This window comes from Colletotrichum aenigma, assembly GCF_013390185.1.
Source record: "Colletotrichum aenigma strain Cg56 chromosome Unknown KSG_Cg56_contig07, whole genome shotgun sequence".
Taxonomy (NCBI): domain Eukaryota; kingdom Fungi; phylum Ascomycota; class Sordariomycetes; order Glomerellales; family Glomerellaceae; genus Colletotrichum; species Colletotrichum aenigma.
Window position 1 is genome coordinate 2,357,443 of NW_023500913.1, and position 22,270 is coordinate 2,379,712.

The window sequence follows — 22,270 nt, forward strand, 5'->3', positions numbered from 1 at the left end:
AACTGGCTCTCTCGTGGGCCATTCACTCCTCGTCGGCAGGCTCAGGCTCAGCCAGCACGCGCATCCTCGAGGCCTCCTCCTCGGAGTCGCCCGGGGGCGGCTTGTTGGGCTTGATGCCCTCCATCTGGAGATAGCGCACGAGGGTCTTGGTGGCGCAGGTGAGGTTGGCGTCGCGCTTCAGCTCGGCGTACGAGATGTCGGGCTTCTCCTTGAGGACGCGCAGGACGGTCTTGACGTCGCGGTCGGAGAGTATGCGCGGGCGTCCGGGGCGGGGGCGGTCGCGGCCGGCCTGCTGGAGGCGGTAGCGCGTGACGATGCCCTTGATGGAGGACACGGGGACGTCCTCCTTGACGGAGATCTCCTTGAGCGACATGCCCAGCTCCGAGAGCACGGCGATGCGCGCGCGCTTCTCCGGGGAGTACTGCGGCTTGCGCGGCTTGGGCTCCGGGGCGGCGCGTCGAGGCATGCTGGGCTTCTGCTCCTGCTGCTGCTGTTGCTGCTGTGGTGGCGGCGGCGATTGCCGTTGCGGTTGCGGCGGCTGGGTGAAGGTCGCGGTTTGCGTGGGCAGCAGGAGCTGCGTGTAGTTGTGCGCGTGGCCGTGGCCGTCGTGGTCAGCGACAGGGAAGAAGAAGGCGCTCGTTGTAGTGAGTGCGACCGAGGTGTCGACTGACGACGGAGGCCGCGGTCGTTGGACAACGAGGTTGCTGTTTGTGAGAGGGAGTTGTTTGTTGAGATGAGATGAAGACGGAAGTGAGAACGGCATGTCCAATTTTTTTTTTTTTTGCTTCACGGTCCGTGGATGACCCACTTTCTCGGGGTGGATCAGGGGTACAGCGCAGTTGTACTCGGGGTAGTGGATACGAGGGCTGCCTTGCCTTGCCTTGCCTTGCCTTGCGGGCGGGGACGCACCCACTGGGGGCACAATGTTGATCTGATAGATATTGCGAGAATAAGCAAGACGGCGTTGAGATCTATCACCTTTGGGCTGTTTCTTTCTGGGCTTTCGGAGGGGAACCTTGTTGGAGCGATGACTGATGACTCTCTGCTGGCGTCCGTCACGTCAGCTGTGCTGCTGATGTATCCCCCTAAATCAGGTGATCAGACCACCATCTCAGACGCGTTCGGGCGAACTCGGCTAAACTCCGTATCAAGCGCCGCTTGGGGCGGCGGCCCGACGATAACTCTATCCCCGTGCTTTAGGTACCTAGCCTTACTAATCACTTGGGAAGCTCACTCATTCGCCCACGACAACAGGGCCTGGTTTTTTCATCCAACATCGCCTGCTTCTTGCTTCATGAAATCACCATCCTTAGGCAAGATGTTAGAATCACCATGACACCGACATGCTTCGGGGCCTCCAGGGCGGATCTGCCTCTTCTCTTGGCAGGCGCTGCCAGGGGCCGGCCACCTAGGCGTTAGCCGCGAAGTCGCGACCGTGCCACCAACCATGGAACCACCGTCCTTTGACCAAGGTACGCGTATTGCTCCGGCCGCTGGTAACAACGGCGGCTGTCTGGTTGAAACACCCAAAAGGAAGGACTCGGTCAACAGGCGCATGGAAAGGAAGATAGCCAGGCCTATCGGCCGCGTTCGTTATCCCAAGACATTAGTAGTGGCATTGGATACATTCTAGCCTTTGTCCACTACCACGATATGAGCACTGACGGTAGCACAATGCGAACAGACGGCCTTGTATTGTCTCATAAATCAACATCGAGTAAACACACAATGTGATATCTGATTCAGATGGCTTTCTTTTGCAAGCCGGTTCTTTTCCCTGTGGTCCGGTCATTTTTTACCTTTGCTTTTTCCTTGCCCCTCTTCCCAACAGGAGCCCCAACCAAGGGGCCCCCGCCCGTGGTCAGATACTAGTCCTCTTGCCGGCTGACTTTACGTCGCCGCCGGGAATCGTGGCTAGCTGAAGTGACTCCCATATCTTGAGCACTGCGTCATTCTTGGGCACATCCAAGGCGAGGTGATCTCGGTGGACGCCACAGAAGAGCAAGCCACAGCGCCACGGATGTCCCATTCATTCATACGTGTGCTGAGTTTGTTCGGATCAATTGAATCAGCACGCAACTCAATTGCTCCAGTAATTGTTCGTCGATCTTGATATCCTACGCGGGTCCGTAAATTATTAGTTTAAAACGCTGTGGTGAAGAGTTCTCGGGTGACATCCCTCCCCGACACCAGAACAGTCGTAAATGTTTGTCGCAGCTTGGTTCAGTAAGGCCCAGTGGAGACGTGTTAAAGACAAAGATATGAGACTACAACGTGCCGTAGTGAGAAAGCCAATGCTGGAGGAAATTGGTGATCGAACACGGGAGCTGTATCAACTAATGATGATGACGGACTACGAAGGGGACATGTAGAGAATCTCGCTGCACTATGCACCAAGAAGCAGAAGAAAACTCTCACCAGCGGCTGGCCAAGTCGTGGGCCAAATGTCATTTATTTTACAAATATAGAGCCGATACCTTGTCCAGAGTCTCAAGACCAACATTGGCGGCTCAGTCAGCCCAATTGAGACATCAATCAATGATTCAATGGCGATATGCGTTGGTGATTTCAACCTTGAATCAGCTTCTAATTAAGTTCATCGATTCGATCAAGCTAGGCTTTGACACAAAAACACAGTCAGTTTGCTTTGCAGCTTGCTATAGTCAGCTATAGTATCCAAGGTATTTAAATGCTCTTGTGGACCCTTTCAATTGATATGTTCTTCACCAGAAATGCCGGGTGGCAAAACATCTCTGAATGTTCCTTGGTCGTAGGATTCAACTCTAGGAAAGTCTAGATACCAGAGCGGTAGAGAGCACGGGGCGACACTCCATGAACCATTGCAAGATAGTACCAGATGTAAAACATTGGATCTATAGTATGAGAGCCAAATCAACAACGCAAAATGGGGGACTGCAAAAGATGTACATATGTACTATTGCTACAGACTACGACAGGAAGACATTCTGTTTAGCTTAGCCAAAGACCAGAGATACTAAGTGAGCTAACGAGACGGACGTAGGGCAGCAAATCATCTTCCTGTTTAATTGCCTACTTGAATCTGCCAGCCAGGTACTTTATAAGTAGACCGCACGCTGCATCCAGTGAATACTGAAGTTATTGGCCTTGGACTTAGTTAGGGAGACCACATGCAAGCTTTGACACAAGCCACACGCAACTTGTCTGGTTTTGACTTTGTACGGTGCCGCGGCTCAAGATTCTGCTTTACTTTACGTCAAACAAGACTTGTAGGTATATTTAAACCATTCATATAAAGATATAGAGAACCTGAAGACAATGAATCGAGGAAATATTCCCATGTGGGCTGTCGTTTGACGTCTGGTTTAGTGCCGAGATGTGCTCGAGAGTGTGATAGTGTAGGAGGTTCAAAAGGATATATAAATATCCCTGCTCGTATCCATGGATATCAAAGACAATGTTCACAGAAAGACTGATAACAACACCGAATAAACAAAAAGATGTAACGACGAACGGCGGGAAACGGATAGTTGCAGCGTTCACTGCCAGGAGGCCGCTAAGACGTAGTAGTTGCTGGTGTTCGGCTCGGCGCCGTTGTCAGCAGGTAGGGACAACTTCCATTGTCTGGAGATCCAAACACACCACCAGGCGACATATTTAAACGGACTCAAAGTATCGTGGAATTTCGCGAGTCCCACAGGTACGTCATGTGAACACCGTCGCGTGCTCCTGTAGTTTGGTATCGAGTGTAAGGGTATAAGTAATCTCCGACGACACAGAAATGTTGGATCTAGTCAAGCGAATGAGCTCGTCCCTCGAATTCTCTTCTGAGTTGCAGTTGCTTGGCAAGTCAGATCCTACCGAGTGAGGCGTTTGTTCTAGATTTAGGACTCATACTAGAGAAGAGCTGTATTGAGAAGACAGTACATTCGGTAAGAATACGCCTTCAAATAATTGGTGAAAGCACGGTAACTGGCGGCGACGGAAAAGACCGAGTGCCTCACAAACCCAGAAATGGCCATGCTTATGAGGCTCAAGGCTAGACACGGTCGTTGGTCACAGAAGCCTCTGTGTTTTGCTACCGAGAGAGATGACTGCCGGACTTGTCTGACTTATTGTTGTTCAAGTCCAAATCGCCCAGCCCACTGTGTAAATATACACTCGCGTACTGAGAGGGGGTTTTCACCATTTCAAGTTCGAGATCTCAGGAATCGCTGCCTCCCCGGTTGACAGCTCAGTTGCTAGGGCCAGCAACGCGTCGACGCATCAACAGACCAACGACTGAAACTTAAACCAGCGGCCGGTTCAATTTTCGTGACACGCATGCAAATTGTGCACCCGCGGGTATTCTGAAGAACACTAGGAACCTCTTTATGCTATCACTACAGACGGGACATGGTTTACTCTAGGCATCCTGTCCGGATGACACCAGGCAAGCAAGCATCGCAGACCGCATTGAATAGACTGTATCTGACAAGAATATACCAAAGTAGACGATGGTGGACGTCTGTTTGTGTCTGTGACAGTTGGGGTAGTAGATTCTGACGTCTTTTGGTAGTCATAGTTCGCCTAGGTTACCGATGCTTAATGAGGATCAAGAGGTTGGTATTCAAGCACAACACAGCTACCAGGGTCCGTATTTGATTTTCCTACTTCATTCAGACTACAATAACCGACTTAGATATATGAACAATCGCCGCTTTTGACAAGGTCTGTGTGCCTATATAATCCCGGCCTCTAACTTCCTCAAAGAAAGGGGGCCAAAAATCGTTGGTAAACGACCCTTGCTTACATTGAAGAACAACCCATTGCGCTTGTACATACGTTCTAGTTCCCAAATTCGAGAGCCAACACCCTCATTAGACGTGCGCGGGGATCGTTTCACCGAATATACAGTCACATCATCTATGAGGGATGGGCAGTGATCGACGAAGATGAACTCTAGGATACTGCGATGATCGGCTTCTTACACTGACAAATGGAGCTCAGGGGTACACAGCTAGGCTCGTAAATTTCATGTGTTGAGAAAAGGACATTTAGGAAGATCTGATTCTGTTGGTCGATGAGTTCTCATTGGCATTGGGTTCTTATATATACATACATACGAGTCTCTCTTCATCTGTCTGTGTCATTGAGCATTGTTGGGCAGACCATCGCCGGGAGACCTATGGAGTTCTCATTTGAGTCTCCCACAGTTGATCTCGCATTGTCTCGACAGCTCAGTTGTCTTCATACTTTATATTCATACTCTGTGCCGCCCCTTTTCACCCACCCCATCCAGATTCAATCGCCTCACTGTTTCTTGGCAGCCTGCTCCGCCATAAACTTCTCATAATCCGCCTGCCTCTCCGGGCTGACCTTCATAAACGGAATATCATCCTTCATCTCCTCGCCATTGACCTCGACGGGCTTCGCAGGCTGCAGGCAGAAAATGACTCTTGCCCACTGATCCGTCGCGTTCTTCCAGCCGTGCATGGTCCCCCTCTGGATCATGATCTCGCCCTCCTTCAGCGTGCGCATCGCCCCGTCGTCGAGGTGGCACTCGACCTCGCCCTTGAGCACGATGCCGTAGTCGAGCGACTCGGTGCGGTGCATCATGGGCCCCGTGTGCGGGCCGAAGTCGACGACGCGCAGGACGCTGCCGGAGGGGAGGTGGAGCGTGGGCATGCGCGGGTGGTTGGCCGAGTAGGCCGTCAGGTCTTGCTCGCCGTCCATGTTGATTGGTTGGCCCGGGGTGGTGAAGCAGGTGTGGAAGTACATGTTGGGCAGCGGGTCCGGGGTGACGTGGACCGGGAAGGCATCCGAGAAGACGGCGCGGCCTTGCTCGTTGTGGGTTGTGATGTGGCGAGAGACCGGGCCGAACGGCAGCTCGTCGGCGGACGGTGCGGGAGGGGCTCCGGAAGACGACATGGTTGCGGCGGCAGTGCTTGTGCTCTTTTGGTGAAGGTGCCAAGACTCGAAGCTAGTATTCGGAGCTAAGACGCAGGGAGGGCGCAAGGTTCGGTGACAGGTCTGACGGGGAGAAGCGTGGGTTGCGAGTGGACGGAGTGAAAGTGACGTGCGCGTCTAAGGGGTTCTTATTCTTCGAGATTGAAAGCTTCCTCGGTTGGTTCGGGGACGGAGAATCGTCTGATATGTTCAGCGAGAGAAGACTGATCAATGCCGTCCTCGGTTTCTTTGAGTTGCGATTGGAAGAAGGTGGGATGGGACGGAGGGGTCTTTTATGAAGGCATCTGCAGGTTGTGCATACGCTACGGCCGTTGCCTTTTGCGGCGCACGGGACCTCGGGGGCACTCGCCGACGCGGTGCGGTGTGTCTTCGCTCCTCCCTAGCCAGCTGGCACTGCTTTAGATCCAATGTGTGTCTTCATTGTTGTCCCCTCAGCTGACACAAGACGAATAGCTGCATCCTGCGCGTCTTGTTTGCCGCAGAAGTTTTGGAGATGGCCGCATGTCTCGTGCTTGGCTCAGCTCAATTGGCTGAAGTCGAGACGGAGGCTGGGAGAGGACAAGGTTCGTCTCGTCCAAGTGCTGACGCCACTCTGCTGCCCAGCGCACTTTCAATGTGTAGAAGGAATTAGACCCCGAGCCTTGCAGTACCGCGGCGCACAAGAGTGAGGAGCCGTTAGCTCAGTGGCTGACTACCCTGCGGCTAGATGCCGCCGCTATCTCAACATTTTTCTGGCGTTTTGGGAATTGGGATTCGACGTGCAGTCCGCAGCAGGGATGGCTTCACTAATGGTGAGGGGGAGCTCCTGTGAAACGGGTCATGGTTTCTGGAGCTGTCGCTTGGCGCTTGGGCGGCACTATGTGATTGAGCTTCGGGGAAGCTAGCAAGCGGCACTTCTCTTTGATTGAGTCGGGGAGTCTTCAGCATATGGGGGAATAGACTTTGGGGTTCATATTGCTTCAGCTTGGCAGTGGATACGCGCTCCCCGATGAACCCGTCAGACCGGAGTTCGCGAGGAGTCGCGTCGTTGGAACCGAGTCGAGCGACTCATGTCACCGACGGTTGTGTGGCTCCGCCGGAGCTCATTTAACAGACCGGCAACATAACCTGCTGTGTTATGGATGTTGTGCACACATCGTTTTGTTTTCGAGCCAAGATGGTGCGGATTTCGACGGACTTTTGGATGCCCTGAAAGAAATTCCGCATTCAATTACACATTATCCGTGATCTGACGATGAAAACGATCGAGAATTAGATGACAAATGCCTGGCTGTCAGCTATTGTGGTCTGGTTTGGCACAATCTGATCCGAACTTCGGGGAAGGGCCGACAGATTCTGGAACTGTTCCAAACAACGGCCTGCAACATTGCCTCTCAGGACCGCCAACCTTTGGCCTCAACGACACAAAAGCAATTTTCCCGAAAACGAGTGCTCCGTATTGATTCGACATGCCGTGTGCCGGCAACCTCCCCGGCAGAATGGCTTTGCTGCCAATGACGGGGAGAGAGACCGGCGGGGACGGCCGTTGCCAGTGATCATCGCGGAGATGGACATCAAGATCCAGCTCATAACCTTCACGGGGAGTAGGTGCGCCAAAATCGAACCGTGATGTCTCTGAACGCTGTCCGAGGATCGAAGAAATAAGCGCCAGTGCTCAAGCTTCTGGGCTCAAGATGCGACTGGATGAAGAGCCCGCCATATCTGATGACATAGTCTAGACGTAAAGTCTGGCGCGGACGAGACCGCCGGGAAGGGTTCAGAAAACTGGGTGTCTTCGAGGTCTTGAAATCGTCAGAAGATGAGATCGCGCAATGAGGACGATCTTGCGAGTTGTCAACGTTGTCTGGCCTGCCCCTCGGCGGTTATGCCGCAACAGCAACAGTGCAATATTCAGCTGACCATTCACCCCAACGACTGCCACTGAGCTCGCCGCAGTTGGGGCAAGCAGGCCATAAACTCTCATTTCATACTATATGAGACGCAAGATGAGATGACTTTGGTGGCAACCCTACGTCTGCACATGAAATATGGGGAGAGCAGGGGCAGCCGTACATGCGTTCCTTCACACCGTTCTATAGCACCGCAGAGCTAGTTTGATGCTCGAGAGACTCATGTCGGGGAGAAACCGTCGGCGACGTGTCCCCGACACGGCGGCATGATAGCAGTCTTTGATTTTGCACAACTTCGGGAGCAATTCCTACATGGTCGTGCCTCTGTCCTGGCGTCCTGGGTATTCAACACATCGGCCAGAGGCGATGATGTTGGCCGAGAACGACAACGGAATTCTTCCCCGAGAACAAGCTGATTCAAGCGTTGCCCGTGTTGGCAACCTTACTTGCCCACCAAGGCTCCCAGTCAACGACCGTCTTGCCCGTCCTAGCCTCTTCCGCCGCGAAAACCATAGCGTGCGATCGAATTACTTCTTCCAGGGTGCACCCGATATACTCATTCTGCGCTCTTTCGGCGGTCCAACCGTGGTTCTTCACGCGGTCGACGGCCAGAATGAACTGGCGCGCAAGTCCCTTGTCACCGCCACCGTGACCAGCGTCCTCAATCGTCGGGTGATAGGTTTGAGTGGTACCAGTGTTGAAGTCTTCGATGGTGATGGTGCGGGAATCGGCGTAAATCTCGCCATCGACGCCATAAACGTGCGTATATCTCTCGCAGATTTTCTTTGTGTGCGCAACCATATGGAGTGTAGCTGACTTGGAGAGCTTAGGCGCTTCAGATTCGGCTGCAACGTCGTCCCAGCTCATGGTCACCGTCTGTTCATCGCAAACGTTGTTGTCTGCATCAAACACACATCGGCCAAACCAGTTCCGCGACGAGACAACTTCTTTCGGGGTCGAATCGTCATAGTCTTCCGCAAGCTTCGAAGCCAGCACCTTGTTTCGCTCGGAAGCGGTCCCGAAGTCCTCGATTTCGGGGAGCACAATGCTGACGGGCCAGTCAGTGTTCCCCGATGCCAAACCTTTGAGGTCTGGACCAAGGTAGATATTCTTCGCCGAGTACTTGCATCCGTTGTCACCTAACGGGCAGGACAGACAATTGGTTGCATTTCCTGCTGCTGCAGGTTTGCGGCTCTTTCTGAAAAGCTGAAGCGAGCCGTTTGAAGATACGGTGGACGGAAGATGAGGTGTCCCCTGTCCCGCCTTTATCGGGGCGCTGAGAAGCCAAAGGAGGAGATCAATATCGTGACAGCTTTTGGTTAGTAAACTTGGGGCAGTTGTTTTCTCGTTCCGCCAGTTGCCGCGGACGTAGGAATGGGTAAAGTGCCACCAGCCCACCGGTTCTGTGTGGACGATGTTGAGAATATCGCCAATGACACGTTCTTCCAGCAGCAACTTGCGAAGCAGCATGTTGTGCGGGCTGTAGCGGAGGACATGGCCGATGGAGAAGACATTTTTGGGTTCCTGGCCAGCAGGAGGTTTGAGCGCCGTGTACATGTCGAGACAGTCTTCCAGAGACGTTGCTAGAGGCTTCTCGCACATCACGTGCAGGCCAAGCGGAGCGACTCCAACCACGACGTCACGGTGCATCTCATCCAGGACGCAAATGAAGATGGCGTCGACCCCAGGTGGTACCGTCTCGCCGGCGGCCTCTCTCTCACGGCGGTTCGTCTCGTATGATACGAATTCGGTCCAGTCCGCGAACTGTTGGCCTTCTTGTGGAGGACTAGAGCCCCAGATGTATCTCCGGCCGAACGTTTGGCACTTATAGGCGATGGGCTCAGCAACGGCGGCCACGACACCGTTGCTGGATGTCTCTGTTGCGGTGGCATATGCCTGGCCTCTTGAGCCAGCGCCGATGATGAGGATGCGCGGTGGCGAATCGGACATTGGAGGTTTCTCTGGCGGCACAATTGTGGGTTCTGCGGGCACTGCAACGGGCGAGCCCGACTTCTTGATGGATGACATTTTGGATTCTTTGTCGAAGGACGCCAAGTAGCTCGACGGACACTGGTTCTGGAGGAGCTTGGCCCCTTGACCATGTGACTTCACGGGTGCTGGTTCAATCTCTGGTTTATGTAGCTGGTGCTGGACGGTGTAGTCTCTGATGTCGAGGAAACGAGGAAGGTACAACACGGTCACGATAGGTAAGGCAGATAAGCATGGATGAGTGAAGATGGGAAAGAGCAATGGCGGTTTACAGCTGTCGGATCGCGTTGCCAAGCGGGGCGATCTTCGGCGTCTGTCCAATCAACGGTCTCGCATTTGAAGTGCCCGGTATCCGGTATCCGGGCCGGGCTTATCTTATCTATCTTTATCTTATCTAAGAAAGCGCAACAAGAAGCTACGCTCCGCGTTTGAGATGGCGGGGTGGCAGCTTCCCCCTCTGGCTCTGGCGGTGAGTCGGGAAGACCTGGCCTGGCATAAAAGTGTCACTTTCAGTGGAAAGTTGCCGCCACCCGATCGCCAGATGCCTCGTGCGCCACCGTAGTGATGTAACGATGCGGGCAGCCACACTTGACCGTTTGGAGCTGTCCCGGTTCGACCCCACCTGCTGCAGTCCTTTCTATACCTTACCTAGTGCTTCTCGGCCGAGCCTACCTTGCCTATCTACTGCAGAAAGCGATTTCGCGAATACCTTCAGGCCGTCTTAGTCACGCGAACAACCGGAAGCCAGGAATCTTACTTGAGAGAATCAGTCAGCAGCAACCACCATGGACTTTCTCAGACCCAAAGCGCTCGCACCCAAGATGCAGTCCGCATCGGACGGTCCTCTTGTCTGGATCGACTGCGAGGTGAGTCTGACCAGTCTGAAGAAACAGAACCCGGCTAACACATCTCCAAGATGACCGGCCTGGACCCGGACAAGGAGGAAATCATTGAGATCTTCTGCATCATCACAACTGGCAACCTAGAAGTCGTTGACCCTGAGGGCTGGGGCTGCGTGGTCCACCAGTCAGAGGAACGCATGGCACAGATGGACGACTGGTGCACCAAGACGCACGGAAACAGCGGCCTGACCGCGGCGGTCATCAAGTCGACAACGACGCCGGAGCAAGCGGCGGACGAGCTTCTGGCGTACGTCAAGCGGCACGTCCCGGAGAAGCGGACGGCGCTATTAGCCGGCAACAGCGTGCATGCTGACCGGTCATTCCTGGTCAAGGAGCCGTACCGGAAGGTCATGGACCACCTTCACTACCGCATCTTGGACGTCAGTTCCATCAAGGAGGCGGCGAAACGGTGGGCCCCGACACAGGTGTTGGACAACGTGCCTGTCAAGCAGGGGCTGCACCAGGCCAAGGAGGACATCCTCGAGAGCATTGCCGAAGCCAAGTACTACAGGGAGGCCATTTTTGGATTGACATGGAGACGGGGGGACGGCAGCGCCCAGGAGACACCGTTGACCGAGACGGACGAGGACGAGGCTTGGGCGGACAACCTACTGTAGACGATACAGCCACTTGGTGAATATCAAAGTTGAATAGGATCAATCGAAGTGGCCCCTTGAATGCAAGTAGATGATGAACCAACACCTGTACACACACTAGGAGTTCGAGTGACAGTAAGCCAACTGGATGAATACTGTATCGCCAGCCAGATTGAGACTGCACCAAACAGTGCGTTAACACGAGCTCCCCAGCCCCGCATTGATTCGCCCGCATTCCCTGCGCTGAGGCGGTATGCGATGCCCCTGGCGGGGTGAGGGGCCTCTCAGCAGAGCTGCCCCTCCTTTGCTGGAAGCGACCCCGCCCACGTCGACGCTGAGAATGATATCACTGGCCAAGCAACAGTCGTGAACCCCCACTATCCAGCAAAATCGATCCTGGCCTATCGTATCGCACTATCGATTCACTGTTGCTGCCACTCACCTGCCTCACCGCAGCAAGCTTCCCAGGCCAGCGCCCCTCATTCACCTGGACCAGCAGCCATGGCCCCCTGGTCGGCTCTGGTCTGGCCCAGTCAATTCGAGTTGCCGTACCTACGCTCAACCCATACCTACCTACAAAGACAACCCAAACCTCAACAACCTCCTTTTCCTCCTTCAACTCGTCCTCCCCCAGCACCATCGTTAAGTGGCATTGCATATCATCATGGACGTTCAGACTGTCGAGTTTAAGCCCTTCCAGGACCAGAAGCCCGGAACGTACGTATCCCAAGCAAGAAAAGTTCCCCTCTGACGTTATTCCCAACGCCAATCACCCCAACTTTTGCTACCCCGCCATAGCTCCCACCTCGCACGCTGCATCCTCGATCGAGACGCACCGCTGACAATGCCATAGTTCTGGTCTTCGCAAGAAGGTCACTGTTTTCCAGCAGCCTCACTACAGCGAGGCTTTCGTCACGAGCATTCTGCTTTCCATCCCTGAGGGTGTTGAGGGTAAACAAACTCCCACGCGTCGTGACGACTCCCGAAACTGACAGACCGCCTTCGCAGGCTCTTTCCTCGTCATCGGTGGTGACGGTCGCTTCTGGAACCCCGAGGTCGTCCAGTTGATTGCCAAGATTGGCGCCGCCTACGGTGTCAAGAAGCTCCTTATCGGCCAGAACGGTATTCTGTCCACCCCCGCCGCCAGCCATGTCATCCGCAAGCGCAAGGCCACCGGTGGTATCCTCCTGACGGCCAGCCACAACCCCGGCGGTAAGAGCACACTCCCCTTCAATCCATCTGCCACAAGCTAAGATATCTCCAACAGGTCCCAAGAACGACTTCGGCATCAAGTACAACCTTGCCAACGGTGGCCCTGCCCCCGAGTCCGTCACCAACAAGATCTACGAGGCGTCCAAGACCCTCACTTCCTACAAGATCGCCTCCATCCCCGATGTCGACATCGCCACCATTGGCACCAAGACCTACGGTTCCCTCGAGGTCGAGATCGTTGATAGCACCACCGACTACGTCGAGATGCTCAAGGACATCTTCGACTTCAACCTCATCCGCAACTTCTTCCAGACCCACCCCGACTTCAAGGTCCTGTTCGACGGTCTGCACGGTGTCACTGGCCCCTACGGTACCGCCATCTTCGAGAAGGAGCTTGGCCTTAAGGGCGCCACTCAGAACTGTGTCCCCAGCCCCGACTTCAACGGCGGCCACCCCGACCCCAACCTGACCTACGCCCACTCCCTGGTCGAGGTCGTCGACAAGAACAACATCCCCTTCGGTGCTGCCTCTGACGGCGATGGTGACCGCAACATGATCTACGGCGCCAACGCCTTCGTCTCCCCTGGTGACTCCCTGGCCATCATCGCCCACCACGCCCAGCTGATTCCCTACTTCAAGAAGAACGGCGTCTTCGGCCTTGCCCGTTCCATGCCCACCTCCGGCGCCGTCGACCTGGTCGCCAAGAAGCAGGGCCTCAACTGCTACGAGGTCCCCACCGGCTGGAAGTTCTTCTGCGCCCTCTTCGACGCCGACAAGCTGTCCATCTGCGGTGAGGAGTCTTTCGGTACTGGTAGCAACCACATCCGCGAGAAGGACGGTCTCTGGGCCGTTGTCGCTTGGTTGAACATCATTGCCGGTATCGGCGCCCAGAACCCCGATGTCACCCCCTCCATCAAGAAGATCCAGAAGGACTTCTGGACCGAGTACGGCCGCACCTTCTTCACCCGTTACGACTACGAGGATGTCGACAGCGAGGGCGCCAACAAGGTTGTCGGTGTCCTGAAGGACCTCGTTGCCGACCCCAACTTCATCGGCAGCAAGGTCGGAGGTATGTATCAGTCCCTACATGATGTCCAGAGCACGCAGCTAATATGTACAGACCGCACCGTCACTGGCGCCGGCAACTTCTCCTACACCGACCTCGACGGCTCCGTCTCCTCCAACCAGGGTCTGTACGCCACCTTCTCCTCGGGCAGTCGCATCATTGTCCGTCTCTCCGGAACCGGCTCCTCCGGCGCCACCATCCGCCTGTACCTCGAGCAGCACAGCAGCGACCCCGCCACCTACGACCAGGACGCTCAGGACTTCCTCAAGCCCGAGATCAAGATGGCCACGGACCTGCTCAAGTTCAAGGAGTTCATCGGCCGTGACGAGCCTGATGTCAAGACATAAGCACGTGCAAGTTGCTGTATGATGGGGAACGAAGATAAAACAAAAGCAGGAGGGGTAAAAAGGTGCGCTTCAGTATAGAGAAGCCCAGCATTGGTTTGCTGTGGATGATGTTACGATGGTACACGACAGCATAAATTGAATCAAATCAACCTAATAATTGCATGCTGCTTCTCACATTGTGCAACCTGTGCGGACTGACGCATTGTTCAATTGCTCAATTGCCGATACTTCATTTCTTTTGTTGCATTCTTTTCCAAGCTCATTATCATAAATCGTGCGTCATGAAAGATTCAAATAGTAGTAGAAGCGAATAAGTAGACATGAAAGTTAGGGTCTCTTTGGGGGAAAAAAAAGACCAAGAAGAGCAAAGAGAAAATAGGAAAAGAAAGAAAGGCAATGACAGCTATACGCAATGCAAGAGAGAAACGCTGCGCTCATGTCATGCCACAATCAAGGAAAAGCATGTCAACGAAATAAAGCAAGATCAAAACGACATCACAGTCATATCAGTCTTCCCAGGGTATCTCCATCAAGTCCAAACTTTTCCAGACCCAACAAGACAAAACGTATGTGAAGGGGTGAGGGAGGGAGATGGATGACCTGTTTTGAATAGCAAGGCGGTCTGCGCGCGGACCGCCGTAGAACACCAAAGAATCCCCTAGGTGAAGTGGATTTCCAGGGGCCTGATCCACGATTGTTCCTGGAAATGGCGAGCCGGCGTGTGGGACGGGAGGTAGAGAGGTAACGTGGGTACGGTGGGATACGAAGCAGCTCCACCACGGGGAATCGGGGACCACGCCTGGAGTTTGTGTGGAGTATCGGGGCTGGTCGGGCGGCGAGGTATCGATCGGTGGTGGAATATTGGACCGGTCCTTCGTCAGTTGAGCTTCGGCCCGGTACTTCGCACGCACGACTACTTCGCATCCTCGATCGCCTCCATCGAAACTTCAGACGTGTCTTCAGGTGCGGGAGCAAAGACTTCGCGGAACCGTTTGCCCCCCTCGTCGGAGACAAAGTTGATCTCGAATGCGCCAGCTTGTCCCTTTCTTTGGTTCTGCTGGCGGTATCGATGGCAGAAGACGTAGAGCTGGACGTCTTTAAGCCAGACGCGGTGATTGGATTTGCGCTGGAGCCAAGTCGGAGACGCAGACTGATGGGTTACTGAAGATTGTGAGTCGAGGTTAGAAACAACATTGGTGGGTCGAGGACAGAGGGTTTTTTTAATAACTCTAGAGCGGACCCGGAACAGGAACTAGAGAGGGGGGTATGTAGAGACGGAGGGCGTACCGAAGGCCGTCCAGACTGGGCATTGGCGGAGTTCACCCTCCCAAACGGCGGCATGCAGGCGGAGGCCCTTGGTTCCGGAGTCACGATAGACTATCAAAGAGTGTTTGAAGCCATCGTCAATAATTTGGCTGGATACAGACGTTAAGTTTTGACGTACATGAGACCGGGGGATTGATGCAGCCTTACGCCTGGAAGAGTCTCTCCTCGCCTTTAAGCTTGAACTCTCTCGCGTTCATGTCGATTGTAAGGGCGTTCCTGGTTTTCAAGGAGACGAACGTGCAATGGAATAAGACCAGTTCTAGCGCACGTCAGATGCAAGCCACCAAGCCTGTTGGAACTTTGGTAACGGCTTACCTTCCCAAGTCTTGAAGCTCAGCCCAGCCCACAACTTCGGCATTCGGTCCACCTGACTCCACCGATTAAGATGCAGGGCGTTGCTGTGTTCCCTGTGGATAACAAGCTCGTGGGTTCCACGGAGGCTGAACCATGGTGCACCCTGGTGGAATGTCCGAAGAAGGATATAAGGTGTCTGGTTCACCAAATTAAGGTACATCATGAGACAGAGACGGTCGTCGTCAAAAGGTCTAACGAGAGTTAGTACGGCTTATGTGTCGAGGCGATCTGTTACCGTACCGCCTGAAGAGCATCTTGGTCTCCTTCGGGATATTAAGTTGGCCCCATGCTACAAACTGGCCGCGAGCTTCCGACGGCCTGTTGTGCTTCAATGCCGTCCGAGAAGGTAGTGGGAGCGAGAAGATCTGTTCAGCCCAGTGCGCATTCTAGAGTCCCAGTCAGCAGAATATCGATCCACTATTGGGTAACGTACGGGATCTTGGAGCGTCGGCAGGATCATCACTTCTGGTCTGAGAACGGGACCGACCTGTGTGGACGGAGTGGCTGTCTGAACGTCAGCGAGATGAAACTTGAAATTTAACTCAAGCAGTTGCGTACGAAGACCCCGCGCTTCTCGAAGTCCAATAATCCGTGTCCTCAGGCTCTCCAAGCCGTTGAGGTCGAAATTTGGCGACCTACACTTTTGTCAATATATCCCCACAGGAGGCACCCTCCACAGACTGTGGTTTACCTTATGAGGAGTTGCTTCAGACTAGTCAAGAAATGGTTATAAAGCAGAAAGCGTTGTGGCAAGGGCAGCCCGCCAACTTCTTGTGTCATCGTATGGTACATCTTCCGCCATCGCATTTCCTTGCTCAGCGTCCGGGTCTCATAAAAGTTGATGATGTCGCGGAGGGTCCTGGACAGACACGGAAGAACAATGTTGAGGTAGTTGAGTAGTATTGGCACTCGGTTGAAATGCATCTGGGATAGATCGGCCAGGTCTCGGAGAACCCTTGCACTGCTCCGCATCTCCTCGACAAGCATGGCGAGATGGCCGCCGTAGGTCTCCGGTAGGGCCTGGCGAAGACCTTCAAGATGCACTGACACCATATCGGCGCGCTCGGCCTCGAGGCAGCATCCTCGAAGGAGATGGAAGTCGGCTTTCTGTAGGCTCAGCTCCATTTTAGGCGGATTTGGCGGCGTCCTCGACTGGAATGGGTGATTATGATGCGATTCACCTTCTCATCGCTCGGCGGGATCTCTCAACCGTCGGTGCAAAGCCCGGCTGGTGCTTAAACTTCTGTGTGTTGTAGCAATGTTTTGCACAGGCGGCATGTAGTCCGAAAAGTTGACGAAAGCGATACTGAGCAGCTCAAAAGATCTGACGATATATCGTCCTGAAATAGCGACAGACAATACAGTGATAAGAGAAGAGGAGTAAGAGGAGGCGACCCGCTTCCTGTGCTCGGCATGATCTTCCTCTGGTGGTAATGTGTGGCCACAACGGTAGGCGCTCACTCAATGGGTGGAAAGCGGCTGCAATTGCGATTCGGAGCTGCAGGTCTCGATTTTGGCGGCCAACCCGGAAACACACGCCACCACACCCTGCCAGACTCCGAATTCAGTCCTGCCTTTTGTTTCTGTGTTGGCAGTACGAGCGAACCCAAACACCAACACAGGCTGATCACATCTGACGTGTCGAGTGTTCCGTGGTTGGCGAGCACTGGCTGTTGTTTATGAAGAAGGCCGCCTCGGGTCGATTGAAGATTGGCTATGCCTTGTCGTCGGGTCTCAATGGCGGTTGCGACTATGCCCGGAGCTGAACGGGTGCAAGCTGGTTGAAGTTGAGTTTGGCATTCGGTGGCCTGCACTGACTTCACCGCCAACGGCGTTGTATGTCAATCACTGCGGAGCACCGAGTCAACTGACCGATGCATGCGCCGAATATATCAAGGCGGAAACACAAAAACACACCGAAACCGAATGGACCGACGATCCAAAAACTGGTAGGAGAGGCTCTGTAAGAAACTCTGAAGAAGGAGGCCGAAAGGTAGGGAAAGAAAAGAGGGCACATCTGTCAGATTGCTGCCAAAGCAGAATGTGTGGGCTCAACACATATTGACCTGACGACCGACTAGCCAGAGCATGCCACGACTGCTGAGGATGACCCCATGGACCTGTATGCTTCCCCCTCTGCATGCATTAGACGTCCAAGACGGTGCGATGGACGAATGAGGCCGGGCCGGAGCCGGCGGGGTTCAGGCTTGGGCGACTAGCACTTGCATAAACTGGATAACGCAGATGAACACTTGCTTCTGGCAGAGACCTTCCGGGCACCGAAGGAAATTGGCTCATGGCCGGCATTTTGGCGAAGGTATACACAGCAACTGGCTGACGGTTCCCATGTGTGCACCCCGCGCCGAAGAGCTCGACAAGAACGGGGCGTAGGGGCGCAAAGGCGAAATAGCACAGCGTCACATTGCTATCGTGCCCGCTTCGATCGTCGCTAGCGGTGCGTCCAAATTTACGGGGTTGAGTGTCGTAGACGCAACCCCGGAGACGAACAGATCGTGGTAGGGCAAGTATCGTGGCAACCGACGACCGAGTATTGACATATGCATGGTCAGATGCAGCACGATGCCATATCCTTCCACATTGGTCTGGTCGTTGATGCACTATGATTCTTGTCATCCCCGCAAATGCATGCGATGTGGCATCGGTCGCTTCTTCATTCGAACCGTTCGCGCGGGGTGCAATGCGCAGAGCCTCCTTCCTAGCGAGGCGAGGTAGTTCTGTCTGGTGCGCAAGACGGGATGACGGGACAACGGGACGGAACTTGACAGAGCCCTCCCTGATGCAAGGAGCTGCACCATATCGACCGGTTCATCTCATGAATAAATGCCCACCACCAGGAGTGGGGGAGATGCTTTTGCATGTAGTGACAATTGGCTGACGAAGCAGATCGGCTCAAACATCATCTGTCCCCATGCTAGGAGAAGCAGGCAGTTGAGACTCGATTGCTCTGTCGACCCGCGCGACATGGTCGATGGAGATGCACGGTACGATTACGTGGGAGTTGGGAGGTTCGCGAAAGAATGAACGGAGGAGCTCTATTGCGGATGCTGCTGGCTTATGAAGGTCGAGAATGGACCTTGGAAGGAAGCGAGGGACAGGCGGTAACCTGACTAGAATCAGGCATCTATTTCTGGTCCTGACTTTCGCTGGGAAGGCAGGAGGCAGCCCGCCTCCATTGACTCCTGCCTTCTATTGCGACAAGATACTGGATGCAGGAACCTCAGTGAAGGGACCGGCCCCCTCCCATCTTGCTGTGTCTCAACACACCGAGACCACCCTGGCCCCGGCAATGGATCGGACGGGAAAGTGTGGAGATTTCGTTGCACCGTTTTCGGGTTTGCTAGTTTTCTTACCTAATCGGCAGCCACGAAAGCCTACCGGCTGGCTCACCACTCTCTTTCCATGACTTCCAGTCGCGGCACCCGCTTCATGGCTACCGATGCCGCCTTCGCCAGACACGGGCCACACAAGCCGCCCAAGTCGGCCCCAGGCCCCCGGACGGCACGGCAGGTCGACCCCGGCCGTGTGCACTCTGCATTAGTGGACAGGCCGATCCCAGCCGCTGTTCTGGCCTGCGTGCCTCCCCCCTTCACCCCCACGATACGATGCCCTGGCAATTAAGAGGATCAGGACATTCTGACTGGTTGACCGAAAATAAGGCCTGGACGTCCAGATCCTTGGGTCCGGGGAAGCGACCCTTCATTCAGTGAGCACGGTGCATGGGCCGATGACCATGTGTACACAAATTCTTTGCTTTGGTGCAGCATTGCAATTCGGAACGACGAAGCCAAGCCACTGAATACTTTACTTGTACAGGAGTTCTCATATCGAGATATTCGTTATTTCATTGTGGCTCCGTTACCAGACGTGGTAACACTCGAGTAACACTCGAGAGCCTTCCCTGCCCCAAAACCATTTAAAGATAACCCATAATGGGCCATTCCACCATTGAACGCCGCGGCCCGAGATACAACAGAAACAACGAATACCCTAAGAAGACTCATCCTCCTCCTGGTCGGCCTTCAGTAGGACTAATTAGCTTCAGCACAACACATCAAGGGAGGTGCATGAGGGCATCTTACGTTGTAGGCCTGCTTCTCGTCCTCGTAGCGCTTCTTGTCGGCGGCAGCCTTGGCCTCGTACGGGGCGCGCTGCTTGTCGTTGAGGGCCTTCCAGCGCTCACCGAGGATCTTGCCGACCTGTCCGAACGAGATACCGGGGTTCTCCTCACGGACGTTCTCACGCTGCTCGTTGGCGAAGAACATGTAGGCGGAGAGGCCACGCTTGGGGGCGTTGGGGTCTGGATCAGTGTTAGACATAATATGGTGAGTAGAGCAGAGACGACTGCGACACGGCGCCGTTAGGCTTCGCGAGAGCATGGCTGACGGCCGAGAACACCCGTTGGGCAGTCTTTCAAATGCCTTGGAGATGTTCAAGGCCGTGGTGACCCAACACTCGAGTAACCCGTCGACGAGACCGCGGTCGACTGAACGGGAGAAAGAGATAAACGTACCCTTCTTGCCGCGCTTCTTCTCGACCTTGCCGGCCGCGCCACGCTTGGTTGCTGCCTTAGGCATGTTGTCTATGAGAAAGCGATTAGTTTGACTGAATGGCAGGAACTTGGCAGATGCAGCGTGTTTTCAAAAGAAAGTGGGTTGGATGTTGCGCAGGGTTGGTGGCATTGCGCCGCGCACTGGGCAAGGCAGCGTTGCGCGATGGTGCGAATCCCTAGGCGCGGGTGGTGATGGGTCGCAAGTGCAATTGCGGTCGGCGACGCGCGATAATTGAGATGTGAAGCTCAAAGTCGTAGTAAAGAGATCGTGAAGCATACCTGAGCGGGTTTTTGAGAGATTGAGAGGGTGTTGTGGAATTCGGGGTCTGACGCGTCAAGCTCCGTTAGCTGTCAAGCTTCCTTTGGGTGAAGTTGAGGAAGATGGTTGAGGTGCGAAGAAAGATCGCGGAGGGGGATGCACGCTCCAAAGTCCGCCAGAAAGCCACAGGATTTTGACTTTGAGCAAAAGTAAAGATGCGCAATATAATTGCCAAAATAACTTTGGGCGTCCGCAGATATTGAGGGTATTGGATATGGGCGTGATGCTAAGGTGCAATGTGGATGGGGAGTGCGACAAGTACTCACAAGTAAGGTGCGCAGAGGCTGGTTGTATGTGTGTATTGCGAGAGAGTGGTTTGTATGGGAGGAGGATTTGGGTGGGAGATTTGTATGGGAAAAAGAAGAGGGAGGAAAACGTATGGGGGAGGGCCAAGCAGCCTTTTTACTATGGGGGAGTGATTGTGCGGCAGCAACGCGCCTTTCGCACTTGTTTTTGCTGGGAAGCCTGGGACTCTGCGGTCGACTGCGACTGGGGGGGGTAAGGACGAGGGGTGGCACTGTGGGAAGGGGAAGTGGAAGGGGAAGGGGAAGGGGGTCACCTTGGTCTTGCTTGGTCTGGCGGCCTTGGGCTGGGCTAGTTCTGGCTGCTGAATGGGTGCAGCAGGCGAAAACTGGACTGCGCACTGGCGCACTGGGCAAAGGACTCTAGCAGCCGGGAGAAAATACTGGGAGGTGTGACTGGGCACACGCGGAAAAGGAGGAGCGAAAGGCAGGAGAGAGAGGAGAAGGACCGTGGAAACAGCAAGAGCAGGATGGGTGGGCGCGGCTTCCCTCCCTGAACTGTGAGGGCGAGGACTGACGCGGGCGGGAGGTGAGGTGGAAGACCAGCCAGAGGAGTCCAGAGTCCCCTTCCCTTCCTTCCCCCATCCTCCACCACCCATTTTACCCATCACCCCCTCCAGCAAGTAGGTGCAAGTGCAAGCAAGTCAGTCTACCTGCCGTGCCAGTACCTACTGTCTACATAGTAAAAGCGCGCAGTATCCGTCAGGGAAGCACGGTATGGTGGGAAGGTGCGGGTAGTGTGTCATGTACCTCCCGGCGGACAAGACCAGGGAAGGTACCTCCCGTTCCTTCCACCTACCCTTCCTTTCCTACCTTACCCCTTCCTCCTACCGTCAGGGAAAGGCGGGGGACCGTCAATCAGCTTGCTGCTGCTTTTGCGCCATGTATCGTCTGGCCTTGGCTAGTACGGGAAGGGACCTTGCGCCTACCTCTGCTTGGTACGCGGTGTGTGCCCGCACGCAACCAGTACGTTGCGTAGGTTGGCCAAACCAGACATGGCATGGCCTGGCGTGGGCACGCGCAGAGAGAGAGGTGAGAGGACGTCGGGACGTATGCGTATGTAGGACGCAGGCAGAGACAACGAAATCGGCAGTCGCAGCGAGAAGCGGTAATGGGAGAGCAACAGCAAGAGCGACAGCAGCCAGGCACTGGCAAGTGGCAGCTGTGCCTGTGCCGCCTCACCTTCCTTCCTTGCCTTGCTTTGCTTGCTACCTTACCTACCTTACTGCCAGGTGCGTTGCGTGCGTTGCTGCGTCCGTTGCCTTGCCTCACGTCGCCGCCATCTTCCACTCTTCTTTCCGTCCCGTCTTTCCTGCCCATCCATTTGTACCTGACCTTACCTATCCTCTCCTCGCCTCCCCCCTCGCACCTGGCACCTCCTTGCTCTCCTGTCGCGTTCTATTGCCAGTCGCTGCTATAAATGTGTGGTACTGTACAGGTACAAAGTGCGCGCGAAACTCCGCACCAAAG

General features: G+C 54.6%; 7 protein-coding genes across 7 annotated transcripts; 2 read left to right on the forward strand and 5 right to left on the reverse strand.

The window, feature by feature from the left end:
* Window positions 1-22: 22 nt before the first annotated feature.
* On the reverse strand, window positions 23-763 carry CGCA056_v010892 (uncharacterized protein; the record flags this gene model as incomplete). The annotated part of the gene is made up of 1 exon (XM_037326139.1): window positions 23-763. The coding sequence occupies one exon, from the start codon at window positions 761-763 to the stop codon at window positions 23-25; it is 741 nt and encodes a 246-aa protein (XP_037174965.1).
* Window positions 764-5,271: 4,508 nt separating this feature from the next.
* On the reverse strand, window positions 5,272-5,889 carry CGCA056_v010893 (uncharacterized protein; the record flags this gene model as incomplete). Its single annotated transcript, XM_037326140.1, has 1 exon — window positions 5,272-5,889. The coding sequence occupies one exon, from the start codon at window positions 5,887-5,889 to the stop codon at window positions 5,272-5,274; it is 618 nt and encodes a 205-aa protein (XP_037174964.1).
* A 2,345-nt stretch (window positions 5,890-8,234) lies between these two features.
* yjhC-0 (putative oxidoreductase YjhC) lies at window positions 8,235-9,845 on the reverse strand (the record flags this gene model as incomplete). The annotated part of the gene is made up of 1 exon (XM_037326141.1): window positions 8,235-9,845. The coding sequence occupies one exon, from the start codon at window positions 9,843-9,845 to the stop codon at window positions 8,235-8,237; it is 1,611 nt and encodes a 536-aa protein (XP_037174959.1).
* A 746-nt stretch (window positions 9,846-10,591) lies between these two features.
* On the forward strand, window positions 10,592-11,325 carry CGCA056_v010895 (Oligoribonuclease; the record flags this gene model as incomplete). The annotated part of the gene is made up of 2 exons (XM_037326142.1): window positions 10,592-10,672; window positions 10,723-11,325. 2 exons carry the CDS (start codon window positions 10,592-10,594, stop codon window positions 11,323-11,325), a joined length of 684 nt encoding a protein of 227 aa, XP_037174958.1.
* Window positions 11,326-11,968: 643 nt separating this feature from the next.
* On the forward strand, window positions 11,969-13,929 carry pgmA (Phosphoglucomutase; the record flags this gene model as incomplete). The annotated part of the gene is made up of 5 exons (XM_037326143.1): window positions 11,969-12,021; window positions 12,158-12,255; window positions 12,313-12,516; window positions 12,572-13,585; window positions 13,637-13,929. 5 exons carry the CDS (start codon window positions 11,969-11,971, stop codon window positions 13,927-13,929), a joined length of 1,662 nt encoding a protein of 553 aa, XP_037174961.1.
* Window positions 13,930-14,842: 913 nt separating this feature from the next.
* Window positions 14,843-16,734, reverse strand: CGCA056_v010897 (uncharacterized protein; the record flags this gene model as incomplete). The annotated part of the gene is made up of 8 exons (XM_037326144.1): window positions 14,843-15,090; window positions 15,217-15,344; window positions 15,403-15,514; window positions 15,571-15,800; window positions 15,850-15,995; window positions 16,043-16,113; window positions 16,168-16,244; window positions 16,301-16,734. 8 exons carry the CDS (start codon window positions 16,732-16,734, stop codon window positions 14,843-14,845), a joined length of 1,446 nt encoding a protein of 481 aa, XP_037174960.1.
* Window positions 16,735-19,617: 2,883 nt separating this feature from the next.
* Window positions 19,618-20,204, reverse strand: nhp-1 (Non-histone chromosomal protein 6; the record flags this gene model as incomplete). Its single annotated transcript, XM_037326145.1, has 3 exons — window positions 19,618-19,647; window positions 19,710-19,927; window positions 20,141-20,204. The coding sequence occupies 3 exons, from the start codon at window positions 20,202-20,204 to the stop codon at window positions 19,618-19,620; spliced, it is 312 nt and encodes a 103-aa protein (XP_037175089.1).
* Window positions 20,205-22,270: the final 2,066 nt, after the last annotated feature.